General features: G+C 37.9%; 1 protein-coding gene across 2 annotated transcripts in view; it reads left to right on the forward strand.

The window, feature by feature from the left end:
* ADAMTS16 (ADAM metallopeptidase with thrombospondin type 1 motif 16) overlaps positions 1-15,920 on the forward strand; it is a gene marked incomplete at both ends in the record, with an annotated part of 153,754 nt that overhangs the window by 65,030 nt on the left and 72,804 nt on the right. For both annotated transcript variants that reach the window (XM_082652312.1, XM_082652313.1), the window contains 3 exons: positions 8,702-8,797; positions 13,555-13,703; positions 14,942-15,114. In XM_082652312.1, coding sequence (XP_082508438.1) covers positions 8,702-8,797; positions 13,555-13,703; positions 14,942-15,114 — 418 coding nt within the window. The remainder of the gene's footprint in view (positions 1-8,701; positions 8,798-13,554; positions 13,704-14,941; positions 15,115-15,920) is intronic.

A 15,920-nucleotide genomic window follows, 5' to 3' on the forward strand; every position in this document is an offset into this window, starting at 1 on the left:
AACAAGAATAATAAACCAGTCAGCATCAGCATATATTCCCAATGTTGCCTTTTCATTGGCAGAATATGTGAAATCCCTGAGAATTTTTTGCGTGTCACTCTCCTGTTTGCTAAGGAAAAGGAACATAAAATTTTTCTTTCAAAGATGGAATGTTCTACATCATACTGCTGGTTTTCACATTATTTTGCTGTGACCATAGAGTTTCCTCCGTGGTAAACTAGTGCCGTTTGGAAAATACAGGAAATAAGAAGTTAAATGCAGCAGGTCTTTTTATTACTGAGGAAATATTTACCTGCAGGGAAATGTATTTCTTATAGGTGTACAATTGGGTTTTAACAAATGTATTCCCCCATGTTACCAGCATAAATCTAGAATGTTCCCTTTTGCCCCCTTCCATTCAATTCCCTTCCCACCCCAGTAAGCAACCATTGTTCTGATTTGTCACTGTACTTTCACGTTGCTTATTCTGGAACTTCATAATTGTCAAGTAAAGTTTCACATTTTGCCATTAAATATGATGCTTTCAGTTTTACATAGTTACCTATTATCAAGTTGAAAAAGTTCCCTCCTGGTCCTATATTGGTAAGAGATTTTATCACAAACTTATGCTGACTTTTATAATACTTTTTTTTCTGCATCTATTGATACAAATGTATTTTTCTCCTTTATTCTGTTAATGTAGTGAATTGTACTGAAGGGTTTAAAATTATTTTTCATTGATTTTTGAATGTTAAACCAACCTATATTCCTAGGGTAGCTTTACTTGGTCATAATCTATTATTCATTTTTATATTTTGTTGATTTGATTTGAGAATATTTTGTTCAGGATTTTTATATCTGTGTTCTTTTTTTTAGTAAATTAATTTATTTATTAATTTATTTATTTTTGGCTGTGTTGGGTCTCCGTTTCTGTGCAAGGGCTTTTTCTAGTTGTGGCGAGCGGGGGCCACTCTTCATCGCGGTGCGTGGGCCTCTCGCAGTTGCGGCCTCTCTAGTTGTGGAGCACAGGCTCCAGACGTGCAGGCTCAGTAGTTGTGGCTCATGGGCCCAGTTGCTCCGCGGCACGGGGGATCTTCCCAGACCAGGGCTCGAACCCTTGTCCCCTGCATTGGCAGGCAGATTCTCAGCCACTGTGTCTACCAGTAAGCCCTATATCTGTGTTCTTGAATAGTATAATTTAGAATTTTTTTTTCTTAAAATTACCATTCAAGAATTTATATCAGGGTTATGCTGCCCTCAAAAAATGATTTGAAAGTGCTCCCTACTCCTTTGCTTTCTTGAAGAGCTTGTAATAAAATTGCTATTGTTTCTTCCTTAAAGTTTTATTAGAACTTACCAGTGAATCCTATCTGTGGGAAGGTTTTTGTAATCACTAATTCAACTACACTAACACATGTAGGGTTATGCAGAAGAAATTCCTATCCAGACTGATCAGATTCATTGGAAAAAAAATTAAACATCAAAAAATGACACAGAAAGAGTCCTTTTCCAATGATTTTGTTTGTTTGTTTTACCTGTTTTTTTGGGGGGGGGGGGAGGGGGGTTACCAAAATTTGTTTGTAATATTCTCATTTATCCCTCGAATGACTGAAAGGTCTATAGTGACATTTCCTCTTCCATTCCTAATAATGATAACATGTGTTTCTTTATCGCTTTTTCTTGGTCAATCTAACTAGAAGATTATCAGTTGAATAGTCCTTTCAAAACATCAGTATTTATCTTTATTAATTTTTAATGGAAATATTTGTTGGGTTCTTTTCTATTTCATTAATGTCTGTTTTGTCTTTATTACATACTAAGGCTTAATGTGACTTTCTTTTCCTTGCTGTTTATGGGATAAACTTGGATCACTTACTTAAAAATTTCTTCTTTTCTAATATAACCATTTAAATATAATTAAAGCTAGTAATTTCTTTTTCTCAGCAACATTATTAACATATATCCTGAACATTTTTAGATGTTGAATCTTTAATATTATTAGCTATGAAATATTTTCTAATTTAAGTGGCGATTTCTTCTTTAACCCATGCATTATTTAGGAGTATACTATTTAACTACCAAATAATTGGTGATTTTCTAGACAGCTTATTAATTTTGATTTCTAATTTTGTTCAATTTTATCAGAGAATATACCCTATAAGTATACTTTTGAAATTTATTGAAACATATTTCATAGCTCAGCATTTGGTCTACCCTGGTGAACATTCTATGGCCACTTGAAAGAATTGTGAATTCTGCAGTGGTCAGGTATAGAGTTCTAGATATATCTAGTTTGTTAGTTTTTCTGATAATATTGTTTATAGCTTCTATATCCTCTGCAATATTTGGTACTTGTTATGTAACAATTTAATAATTTAATAGATATGAGTGTTAAAGTCTCTAACAAAGATTACATATATTTCTATTTGTCCCATTAGTTCTATTAGTTTTTGCTTTGTATATTTTGAAGCTGGGTATTTAGGTGCATACACATTTAGGAATTTTATGTCTTCCTGACTCTCTCATTAATATATAATAACTTTATTTTATTGTTGATAATGTTACTTTCCCTTGAATTGTACTTCATCTTATGTTAATATAGCCACATCAGCTTATTTAAGAATACTCTTTGCATGATATCTTTCCCCACCCTTTTACTTTCCATTTATCTGTGTTTTTATATAAAATATGTCTGTCATAACATCCTTTAGTTTGGCATTGCTTTTCTATCCAGTTGAACAATCTATAGCCTTCCACTGGGATGTTTAATCCATTTATATTTAATGTAATTATTGACATAGTGGATTTAAGTCTACTATTTTGCTATTTGTTTCCTATTGTTCTCTTCCTTTTTGTTTGTTTTCTTTTGGATTAAACATGCTTTTAAAAATTCTATGTTTGCATCAATTTGCTTTTTAGCTATATTTTCTTGTATTTTTAGTGGTTACTCTAGAGATTACAGCTGCATCTTTAATTTACAACCTACATAGAATTAGCATCATATCACTTTATGCAAAATGCAGGAGGATCCTTACGACAAATAAGTCCATGTATCCCTCTTTCACAGTATGTACTATTGTCATCGTGTATTTTATTTCTATGCATGCTGTAAACCACACAACACAATATTAAAATTTTTGTTTTAAAATAATGGGTTGCTTTAAAATAAAATAGGGTCATCTTTTATATTTACCCACATGTTTGCCATTTATTATTTATGCTTTCTTATAGATCAGTTTCAAATTATATCATTTCCTTAGGGGATGAGAAACTTCCTTTAACATTTCTTGTAACACAATCTGTGGCCACAAAGTATGTCAGGTTTTCTCTATCTGCAAATGTCATTAACTCACCCTCAGTTTTGAAGAACACTTTTTCTGAGTACAGAATTCTAAATAGTTTATTCTTTTTTTTTTCCTTTAGACACTTTAAAGATATAATTCCATTTTCATTTGGACTCAGCTGTTTCTGATAAAATGTTTGTGATCATTTGTATCTTTCTTCTAACATTTCTAATCATTTGTTTAGACAATTCAGCAAGCTATGCATTTGGGTTGTTTTAAGTTTCAGTTCCAGAATTACTATTTGGTTCTTTTTTTATAGTCTATATTTTTTTTAGGGAATGTCCCATTTGTTCACTTATTATGTCCATTTTTAAAATATATTTATAACATATTACATATGTTACAATTATATATTGTAACATATTGTTATTTTATGTTGCATGTATTTATATTATGTTATTATAATAGGTGAATCCTTTTGATCCCCTGAGGCTTGTTTTACTCTTCCTTAGGGCTCATCTATTCTGGTTTTTCCTTAGCCCTAGGGCATGTCCTGTACTCTAGTTTGTGGTTCTTACTCATGAGACATGGACGCCCGGGATGCTTACTGAAGTCTCTCCACTTTATGTGGCCAGAACACTGCTGTCTCCTAGCATTGTGCATCTCTGTCTTCTAGCCCTTATCAGCTTTCGACCTAAAGCTGTTGCTCTCTTCCAGGCCACTTGGAGTCTCATCCTGTGCATCAACCATTCACTCACCAGATAAGGACCTGCAGAAAATCCTCATGGAGACCTCTGGTGCTCCCTACTCAATGCAGCTTTCTCCTTTCTGGTCCCATTCCCACAAATTCTAGCTACTTCTGCAGCCCCAACTCTGATCTATGCACCCTCCATTCAGTGAGACTGCTGTTGTCTTCATGGGAACCATGTCTTTGCACCGTGACCAGCAAAGTGTTCCCAGAGAGAGAGCTGGGCAAAGGTGATGCCCACCTTACAAATTCCCTTCTCTTGAGGACCATGTACTGTGTTGCTTGTTGCAAGGGTCTGAAACAACTGACCAATACATTTTGTCCAGTTTTATAGTTTTTGCATGTAGAAAAGTAAGTGTGGTACCAATTACTTCACCATTAACAGTAGAGAAAACACCTTTTGAAAAATACCCATTAAAGTCAATATTGTGAGCTTATTCCCTTTTCTGACTGAAGAATATAAAATAATAAATAACAAGGAAACTACCCAATGCCTCAACCAGCACTTGGCACTTATGGCCCATTCAGTAAGACTTTGCTGGGAAGGGTGATAGATGGATGGATGATGTTTTAGACAGGGTTGAACCTTTTTTAAGTACCACGTGCCATTTAGTTTGGAAAGTTAAGAGATAACGCGAATGCATATGCATTCTTCTTTTGGATAAATAGATGTGTATTTGGTGTATATGTGTGGGTGTTTACATACTTGTTTATAAATCCACACACATGTATGGCCATGGCTTTCTCTGTCCACTGATGACTTGTTGATAATCAAAATTAGTGATAAAAGCACACCACTGCTTGAAAAACAAATAATTACAATAAATTATATATCCTATTATAACATCATTTGTATATGCATTTTTAGTTTGTGTTTTTGGAAAGTCTGATACTGACAGTTTGAGAAAACTAATCTGGTGGCATTCTATTCACAGTATGGAAATGCCACAATAAATCCAACACAGTCATCTGAAAATGTTTGTTTTATTTGGGGTATTAGGTTGCGATGTTAAACTTAACTAAGTCAGTATTATCAAAATAAGTCATTGTGAATGTAGCTCTTAAATTATGGGAAGGAATAGCAAGTGAGAGAGCCTTCATTAAAGACAGTACAGTATTCCTTAACAGCAAAGATAAAAGCAAGCGTGAACTCTGTACATGGTCCTCAACTTTCTTCTTCTTAAGTCAAGTATTAGTTATTTTAAACATTGTGTCTTTATCAAGTTCCTATTCTGCTTCGTCAACATTGCTTGGTGGCCTGACCCTGAAGTCTGAGATGCAAGTTGCCAGAATTACTTTGAAATTTGATCACCTTAGTGTCCTGGGTACTGTTGGTAAATTGGGAACCCACCCTCCAATCCAGCAGATATTGCATTCCAACTTCTTGGCCCTAGAACCATGATTTAATAGGGTCATTGTTCCAAGAGGACCCTGAAGTTTTATTAAGAATGTAATGACCTACAACCATAAAGCAGAATTTAATACAACCATTGTACATTATGTCCAGAAGTTAGCAGTTAGGTCAAAGTGTGATAAAACTGAGAGGAAGTAATGGTTTTTTGGTTGTTTATATAATAAAATAAACATTGTTTGAGGTACTAGAATTTTTATTTGTTTTCCAGGATGGAATGTCACATTTTTATTAAATGACCAGCAGTTACATCTATAGGGCACCAAAGTCTCAAATCCTTTTTGACATGTTGGAACACAGTAACATGAATTATATATTTCAAGGCTCTTGTAACTCTGATTTATTTCTGCCTGGAGGCCTGGAATTGGGAATTGAGCAGCTTCCAGAATGAGGCTGAAATACACAGATGGCATAAGCTGGGCACAGACTGAGTTACAGTCACATGCTTTAGTGGTGAGCTGTCACCAGCATCCTATACTTGAGAGCTTCTTACTTAGAATACTTAAAAACTATTGCCTTCAATAGTATCTTCCATCCATATTTCTTTAGTCTGCAAAATGTTCCCCCAGACTACAATGTAAGAATATTATGAAAATCCTTTGAATAGTAGTCTAGGTGTAGTGTTTTCATATCATAATGTCACCCTCTTAAGTCATCTTAGAAGCTTTTATGATCACAATTCACTGATCACTATTCATTTCATTTTACACTAAAAATGTTCCTGCTCATTCTGTCCAAGGTTTCCATAGAAACAAACTAACAGATGTTCAACTCAGAAAGCATTTATTGAAAGCCAGCCAGGTACTAAACACTGTTCCAGGTATTGGTGACAAATACATAAAAATAATTTAACATTTTAAAACACCATTTATTTTATCATCTTGCATCATCCCTGAAACTGCCTCCAGACTTAGTACCACTGGCTCCCTCAGGCCACAGCCATGAACCCAGGCTGGGGGCTGGGATTGAGCTCACATCTCCTCACACCTTTGAAGTGAGAAAGGACACTGACATGAGTTTGGTGCCTGTTAGTTGCCAGGCCCTGAGTTGGGCACATTACCTACCTATGATGCTTCATTCAGTCCCCAGGACAAGTCGATGGGTGGTTGCATTCAGGGAGGATACCGGGACTCTGCCTGCCCAGGTTTGCCATGCCCAATTCACACCAGACAGGTTTACCTTCTCGGAAGCCCTGGACCACTGTGTCCGTCCCCCGCTGACCCAACAACAGGAGCAGGTATCTCTGTCACATCCACCATTCACTCATCATTCACTCATCCATCCGTGTGTTCATCTGTTTGTGTGTGTGCACACCCAGCCACCTAAATCAGTAGGTCTCTGAACCAGCACTCACGGGCAGGTATGCCTACCCTGCACCACTGTCTGGATTCTGGCTTTGATCCACCATATTTCCACCCAGATATTAAGCCAGGGTCCACAAGTTCAGGTTTCAAGGGAGCTTTATTTATATCCTGATTTCTGTCATGATGTCATCCCGGGAAGCAAACAGAGCTTCCCAGTTGTCTCTTTGGAGACTTACAGATGCCCAGGCCCCTGCTTTTATGGATGCCTTGTGGTCCTCTTATGAGTCTGATCTCTAACCACCGTTCTGGGCAAGAAGAGAGGTTCCCAGCACAGCATGCTAATTGATGTCATGAGAGCCAGGAAAGCACTAACCACCACCGTGACACATTTGCCCCATAGCACTTAATGATTCTGGAGGACTTCCAAGAAAATGAAGTTTAGTGGTACAGTGATTGTAATCTTAAGAGGTTACTATGAATGAAATATAAAATATTCATATTTATGAAATAAAAGCAATTAGTTGATATCAAAATTAAAACATTGAGCGTTTGCTTCTTCACAGTCCATGCTCTGAAAAGCTGTCTTATTAGTGAGAGAGATACAAGTGGAAAAAAATATAAGGCAGTGCCTTTAACAAATTCCTTAACTTTTAAATATATAACAAGTACATTTATAAAGGAGATTTGAGAATTAGTTTTATGAAGGTAAAATTAATATGGATTATTAAAAGAGAAATCCTTCAAGAGTTCACTCACACAATGCAGAAAGTCTCCTGTGAGCACATCTCTAGCATCACTGAAACAGAAAATAAAGGCACAAGTGCCGTGAAATGCCATCTTTCAAGCAATATTAGATGGAAGTTTTGCTGTGTTGCATTTTCTTTATAACACAAAAACCCCAGTAGATGCAGCTATTAAATGACTTGGGAAATAGTGCAGCACTTGTTCAAATGTTCAGAACAGTTGTGCAGATAATTTAAGAAATGTTTCCATCGTGTGCAGTTGAAGCTACCACCAGCATTCCTGAAGGTCCCATCATTTCATGAGTCCCATTGCTGACTGCCCTTCACTAAGATGTTCCTTTGGGCTCAAAAGGATATAGAAGTAAAAATAATTCCTTATACTTGGAGAGGCCTTTATTGTGTATAAATCTCAGATCTTGTTTTATTTTATTGACAAATCAGCCATGTGGGCTTTCCTTCCTCTGCACACGTCTTTCTTCTTTGTCATCTTCCTTTGCACGAACCCTTCATTCCTTTTCCCTTGAATGTGCCATCCTTGAGCTCAATAGTTGGCTCAGATGTCCATCTTCTCTGACTTCTTCCCTGGGTCCTCCAGGCAAAGCCCTTTTCTCCTGGCAAGCCCACCCTGCACTGTGTTCTTCCCCTTGTAGGGGCATCTCTTCCCATGTGCACCACATGGTGATTTACAGCTAATATATCCCGCTAAGACCATTCTTGAGAGGGTAGGTCTGGTCATATTTCTTATGGAACCTCCTGCCTAGTAAGATAACTGGCATATTCTAGGACTTCACTGAAGATGTGGGGATGGTGGATGAGTGGGTGGGTGGATGAATGGATAGCTGAATAGAGAGATGGACAAGGAGAAGTTAGTGAAAGGGAGGATGAAGAATGAATTATAAAATGTTAGGTTTTACTGGGTTTTTTAATTTTAATATTTCACAGTTTTCTTCCGTGCCTGGATTAAGCATATTTTACTTTTATTAATTTAGAAAGTGTAACTTTGTTAAATGTAGGATGAATAAATATAAATAAATAGAGCTTCAGGGATAGAATTAAGTTGAAGCAAGTCTAGAACATGAGTCTTCTAGGTCCTCACTATCATATGCACCTACTCTTAAGTAGATGTCAGCTTTCAATTTATATCAGTTGTTTTCCCCTTAAATTTTTCAGTGATATTTTTTCAGAGTCGTATGGATCATTTGTAATACTGATGACCTTTTTTCCTCCTTTAGGATATCTGTAAAGCCCTGTGGTGCCACCGGATTGGGAGGAAATGTGAGACTAAATTTATGCCAGCGGCAGAAGGCACAACTTGTGGGCGTGACAGGGTAAGAAGCTAATCTTAGGCACATACATCATACTCAAATGTCAGTCTTTCAACCATGCATCTTTCCTCTGCTTGCCTTGGTATTTTTTAAGCCCATCCTTCTGATATATATGTCCATATCTATACCCATGTCAAAAGATTGTGTTTAATTTATATTAATTCTATGAAGAGGACTCCCCTTCATACTTTTCCAATGATATAATTGATGAGCTGCCTGGAATAAATAGACATAAATGTCAGGCAACAGGTGATGGCTGAATCTGTTTAATGAAGGAAAATGTTAAACTCTGGACCACCTTTTAATCAAATAAAGAACCAGCATTCAGCAGTTCTGTTAAAGCCTCAAAGCATCAGCTTGAAGACTGTGGAATAGATCCTTCTGACCTATTGTTGCTCCTGTGAAAATGAGAGAGGTGCTCTAGTGGGGAAAAGAAGAAATTCATAAGACAGCAAGTTTATTACTAACTGGGGGGCAATGACAATTCTGTCATTAACACTTAAAAATAAATTATCTTAACACTCAAGAGTAATCTTTTAATCCTTTTGATTTAAACTGTGATTGTATTTTTTTTCAGAATATAAAAGACTATTGATAAAGATAGAAACATATTGGAACCAAATTGTCACTGTAACCATTTTCATCCATATGTATCTGAACTTTTTAGTGATGCTAATGAGTACACAATAGAAATCTATGCCTGAATATCATTGATCCAGGATGTTTAAAGTCCGAAGTAAACCTATCATACCATAAACATATTTAAATGTGAATACAAACAGAACGGATTTAAAGTATTAGGACACAATGCTAACATAATGCTCTTGGGTTGAATTATTGCAAAGCTGACTGAGGAAATGAAGAGAAATGAAGTAAATTTGCTTAAGAATAGCACCCAGCGACCATTCATCCTACACATGTTAATATGCTTTATTTTCAGACTTTCCCAGGGTGAGACTGATATTTAAATCCTTCTAGGGATGTAGGCAGCAGTAAATTAATCCATAACAAAAATGTCTAATTAAAATGCTTTTAGTTTCTTGAAAGGGAAAATAGATTTGCTTAGGTACTGCAATGTGGAAATACCAACCGTCACGGGATACCAGGGAATTTACCTGAACATTAACTGCAGGTGATCACGATTCTTTGCACATAACTGACTAAAACTGACCAAATTTTGCAAATCTGATAGTTTGCCAAATTATGCCTATTTATGGAAAGGTTGGCAGCCCTTCCATTGTTGCCTTGGTGATGGTTCATACAGGTATGGTGTGGTTCTCCAGGTGTCCTACTTTCTTTAAAATCTACTATTTTCCTTGGATGAAGTTACAGCTGTGATGCCACCCATATATTCCTGTTACATTCTATTTACCTTAAAAGCAATTAAATTGGTTTTCATTGGTATTTTAAAATATTTTTTTCCTGGTGTTTCCTCATATTGAAAAGAATTAAAGCACATTAAGCTGGACTGGATGCCTACAAATTACACAGCAGTGAGTGTTCTGCCCAGGATTGAATGGCTGCCCAGTGGCCATGCTGGGACAAGCATCAGAAGTTCATGTAAAAGCCCCCTTTCGTGTTAGTTGTGTCATCCTGTATCACTGGTCCACAAGTGTCCATGAGGTTCATTGGTTGAGAAGCATGCATTACCAAAAGTCAGTATCTCAGTACTTTGGAATATTCCAGAACAATGGATGGGCTGTAGATAACTGACAACAACTGTACTGCTTCTGTGCATCTTTCTCCTAGATGGGAACCTATTTTCCTCCATCAGCTACCAATGCTGAGGCTCTGCATGGGTGTGCATGCTGGTGAACCTGAGTGGTCAGTGTGTCTTTCAGTGGCAAGCACTGTACTAAGAACATTATATACATTGAATTGTCACAGGCACCCTGGACGGTGAGCCTAGGGCAGCCCCCCACTGTACACCAAAGAACTCTTCCAGGAAAAAGACACTCGGTTTCTCTGCTCTCATGCCATGAGAAATCCAGAACAGGGGTCAGGACCACAGCCTGTATGCATGCTGAAGCAGATTCCGGTTCTTTAATGATCCCTAGTAGAAAATTAAACCATCTCTCACTTTGTGATTACGTTGCAAATGGTCCGAGGCACTTGGCCTGTGTCATTGCATTGGGTCTTTGGAACAAGCCAGTCTGGTGGTTTCCCTCATCCCTGATGTTCACAGGAGGACGGACAGGCTCAGGGCACCTGAGTCAGTGCCCCAGGTCACACACCTAGTTGAAGTGATACGCGGGGCTCATTTTCACCTCAAGAACGGTGTACGTTCTTGTGCCTCATTATGCTGCTGCCCTGTCTGTACGGGGTTTAAGTGTAACAATGGATTCCTTGAACAGTATCACAACAGGGTGTGAGCCTTATCATGACATCACACTGTCCAAGATAAAGCCTCTTTCATAAGCCACACTCTCCATCGGTAAAATGTAAAATTGTGATAAACATGGGATTGTTCTTAGAAATACAACTGTTGCTTCAGTAGACATTTTATGTGTCCATTTCACACAAGGGTCTTACCCCCGACCACCCCACTGACCGGCTCCACAGGTCTGTGACTTGCATGAAATTAGACTCAAATTGTATGTATGTATGTCCGTGTTTGTGTGTCTACGTGCACCTAGGTATTCCCCCCAACCTCCTTGGGAGAAGATGTAGTGCTTTCTCCTCAGAATCTCAAGAAGTTTTCTTAAATAATTTTTAAGGATAGTCACTTAAGGATACTCCTGGGCATATATCCAGAGAAAACCATAATTTGAAAAGATACATGCACCCCAATGTTCATAGCAGCACTATTCACAGTAGCCAGGACATGGAAGCCACCTAAATGTCCATCGAGAGGTGAATGGATAAAGATGTGGCACATGTATACAATGGAATACTACTCAGCCATAAAAAGAGAATGAAATAATGCCATTTGCAGCAATGTGAATGGACCTAGAGGTTATCATACACGTGCAGTAAACCAGAGAAAGATGAATATCATATGATATAGCTTATATGTGGAATCTAAAAAAATGATACAGATGAACTTACTTATACACAAAACATAAATAGACCCACAGACATAGAAAACAAACTTATGGTTAACAAAGGGAAAGGGGGGTGTAAATTAGGAGTTTAGGATTAACATATACACACTACTGGATGCAAAATAGATAACCAATAGGGACCTACTGTATAACACATGAAACTATACTCAATATTTCTTAATAACCTATAAGGGAAAATAATCTGAAAAAAATGGATATATATGTAAGTATAATTGAATCACTTTGCTGTACACCTGAAACTAACATAACATTGTAAATCAACTATACTTCAATTAAAAAAAGGATACTCTGGCAAAAACAAAAAAAAAATGCATTTGTAAGACTGTTAATTGCAGCAATAATTATCAAAGCAAAAGCCTGGAAATGATGCAAATGTCCATCAGAAGGGGACTGGTTGGAAATATACCTAATGGAGCGTTCTGTAACTGCAACAGAGGAAAGAGGGATGTGTCTATCTTCTTCTGTGGAATGAACTACAGAACATATTGTTAAATGAAAAAGCAGGATGGAAAAAGATATGGATAATATGGGGTCATTTATGAAAGAAAAGGAAATACCAGTCTATATATAATTACTTATATTAAAAAATAAAAGGATAAACTCTAAATTTAAAAAAAACATAAACATTTTCTGTAATTTTAAAACAAAACTAGACCAAATTTTATTAAAGTAATTCATAAACATCCCAAGCAAAATGAAACAATCTAACCTAAATAGGTTCCATTTAGGCTTTAAGTCAAGCTATTGGCTTAACTATGACCTCAACAGAGGAATTATCCAAGTGACTTTAAAACCCAGCACTTTGTGCACCTCAGGTAGAATTCATCCAGTAGACACCAAGTACTGCAAGGAACCTTAAACAGTTCAGCAATCATATCGACATTGATAGGTTGGATTTGCTCTTCTGAAACTATTATTTTTATAGACTCCTACACAACGCTTTGCCGGCAGAATGTCAATTGTGCCCAGTGAATGGGTCCATCAGTGGGAAAACCAGCACGATTGAATGCACGCTAGATCTTGTGTAGTTTTTGCATGTGGTGGAAGTGAAGAAACCATGTAGATTTTGGCAGAATTAACATCTATGAACGCTTCTCTGGAGAAAGGGGAGCTGATAGCATCTCCAGCCTCATAGGGACAGGAGGAGCCCTGTGTGGGTTATTTCGTGTCCTTAGAAAGCTGTGTGACCTCTGACATGCATCACTTATAACCTCCAGGCTCCCAGCCCAGGTGCTTTGGAGCAAAAGCACAGAGCACCGGCCAGAAATGACAAGGTGTTGAGCCACATGGAACCTCCAGCTGGATTTTTCTACCTGACAGTCAGTCTGTTCCGACAGTGAGAGGTGAAGAGCACGTTGTTTCCAGGAAAGGTTAGAGCTCCTACACCTGAGAGGTGAACAATTGGACTGAGTGTTCCTGCAACACAACTTAACTACACGTGTTAGGTTCCAGCAGCTCAGACAGAAGTTTGAAAATGATTTTGCTCTGTACCTTCCCTTTATGTGGATGTATAGAACAAGGCTAGGTCTGGAAAGAAGAAAAGAAGCTGCATGAAATGTATATTTCTTATGTGCTACCTGAGGGTAGGGATGCTGATGTCTGCCTATGTGACCAAACTCCCCTTGGCTCAGCATTGCAGTAGTGATGTACTACCCACAAGTCATATCACTGTTTTGTTTTGTTTTTAATTTTCAGTGGTGCCGCGGAGGGCAGTGTGTGAAATATGGTGACGAAGGCCCCAAGCCCACCCACGGCCACTGGTCAGACTGGTCTCCCTGGTCTCCTTGCTCCAGGACCTGTGGAGGAGGGGTGTCTCACAGGGACCGGCTCTGCACCAACCCCAGGTGAGCGCACTGGACTTCCCTCCTCATCAACACCCATCTCTCTGCTACGAACTTTCCAAACAGCATGTAGACATAAGCTCAGTGAAAGTAATTCTGTACTCCCCATATTACTGTAAAAGAACGCTAAGTCAGAAAGCCCTTTTACTCAAGCATTTATTGTACAACGATGTCTCTGTGGTATAATTTAAGGTGCTTATAACTACCTGACCACAGCAAAAGTAACGGAGCCAACAGTGATATTCAAGAACTGGATTTTAACCATGCTTACATGAAATACCAAGGTTCTGCTTAAAATAAGGAGATAAATCATAAGTACAGAGAACCCAAATCAATAGATAAGTATCAGTAAGAACAATTTTTTCATGTGAGAAAACCAAAGTCTTGGTTTTTCATCAAATATATTTCCCTTCACAACATGTGGTCTCAGTGTGTCTTCTGTAGACGATGAGGATGTTAAAAGCAGTCACCAATGCAGTGGAATGAAGGGGTTTTTCAGTTCTCCTTTTGCACCTATATGTGTTTAACTTATGTTAAGACTAAGTAAAATGATTTATTTCAGTCCTGTCTTTAACGCATGAGACCTGATTTGTCCCCTTCATCGACAGGGTGCTCTTGTGTTGGTGTGTCCACGTGAATTCTAAGGGGTGAGAGGGGTGTTTGCTGTCTCTTCCAACCAGTGGAAGACAAGTGCTTGTTCTGTCCCCATCCGGTGTCCTCGCCTTGTCACAAGGAGGCTGGTAGGGGAAAGAAGTTGCCATCTGGACAGCAAAGTAGTTGAATTTCAGTCTCAGTTCTGCTTTCTCCCAGCTGCCCTCCTGTAGTCATCCTCTCCTTTATGGAATTCGGAGAACAACGATGCTCACCCTGCCCACTACAGGGAGACGAGCAAATACGTGCAAAGTCACCTGTTCTACCAATGCTGCAATTATTTGCACACTCAATAGAAAAGGAAAATACTACCCATATCATTAATATGTAAGAAAATGTAATTTTCTTACATTAATATGTAAGAAAATGTAAGAAAATGTAATTTTCTTACATTAATATGTAAGAAAATTCCTTCTTAGGAATGCACTTCTTTTAACTGGTGACAGTAAGTATCTTTACTTAATGGTCACCAGTTTCCTATGTTAAATCTTTAACATTATCTGCTCCATCTCCCTAATAAGCCTCATTTCAAGGGAGGGGTGAGTAGCTATTCAAAGGCAAGGTTTCTAACTGGACACTGTACATTCCAGACCATCGAATGGAGGGAAGTTTTGTGCGGGATCCACGCGAACTCTGAAGCTCTGCAACAGTCAGAAATGTCCCCATAACAGTGTCGACTTCCGTGCCCTGCAGTGTGCCGAGTACAATAGCAAACGGTTCCGAGGATGGTACTACAAGTGGAAGCCGTACACCCACGTAGAAGGTAAATCTCAAATCCCACTTTCTGGTGGCAGCCGCGGACTTCTTTACTCTTTAAAGAACTATGTGATCAATAGTGTGCATCCGGATAGACCGAATATTGCTGTTAGGGCAACGTCACAGGTTCTTTCCCTGTTGCTAGTTTGATTCTGTCTGCCCGAAGGCCACTGGCACCTTATCTAAACTTGACCAGCTGTGGGCTCAGAATAAAAGCAAACAAGATAGAGAGCATGTGCAAAATACCATGAAATCTTTAAAGAAGTGATAAAGCACTCAAAGTAGACGATTTATTGGTAATGAATCAATTCTTTTTTAATACAAATCATGGTAGTTGATGGTGAGATGGTGTTGAGTATGTCACCCATTGAACACTCATCATTGTCAGAGAATGAAAGCAAATTCACATCTTTTGGAAAATCAGATAATATACTACGTATCTGGAAAGTCTTGATCTACCACTTATAAACCAGGAAGTTTATTTGTACCATATATAAGACTGTACTCTCCAGTTGAAGAGAAATATGTACTGGCCTTCTGATCATAGTAACTTGAACTCAGTAGCTCAAGTAGCATAATTTGAAGACAAATTCAAAGAACACCTAATCATCTCATTCTTTGAAAATGAGAGTACTGTGTTACCCAAGAAACACTTGAGAAATACGTAAGTTAGGCCATCTCATCTGGCACTTAACTTTTACCATCCCAATATATATAATGTTATCATGGTGAGAGTTTTATGGATTCAGCAAATTCTGGAAGGAAAATTTAAGCAGTTTCAAACAAAGCTATTTTTTGTTGGGTTTTTACTCC

This window comes from Grampus griseus (assembly GCF_964374135.1).
Source record: "Grampus griseus genome assembly, chromosome: 3".
Taxonomy (NCBI): domain Eukaryota; kingdom Metazoa; phylum Chordata; class Mammalia; order Artiodactyla; family Delphinidae; genus Grampus; species Grampus griseus.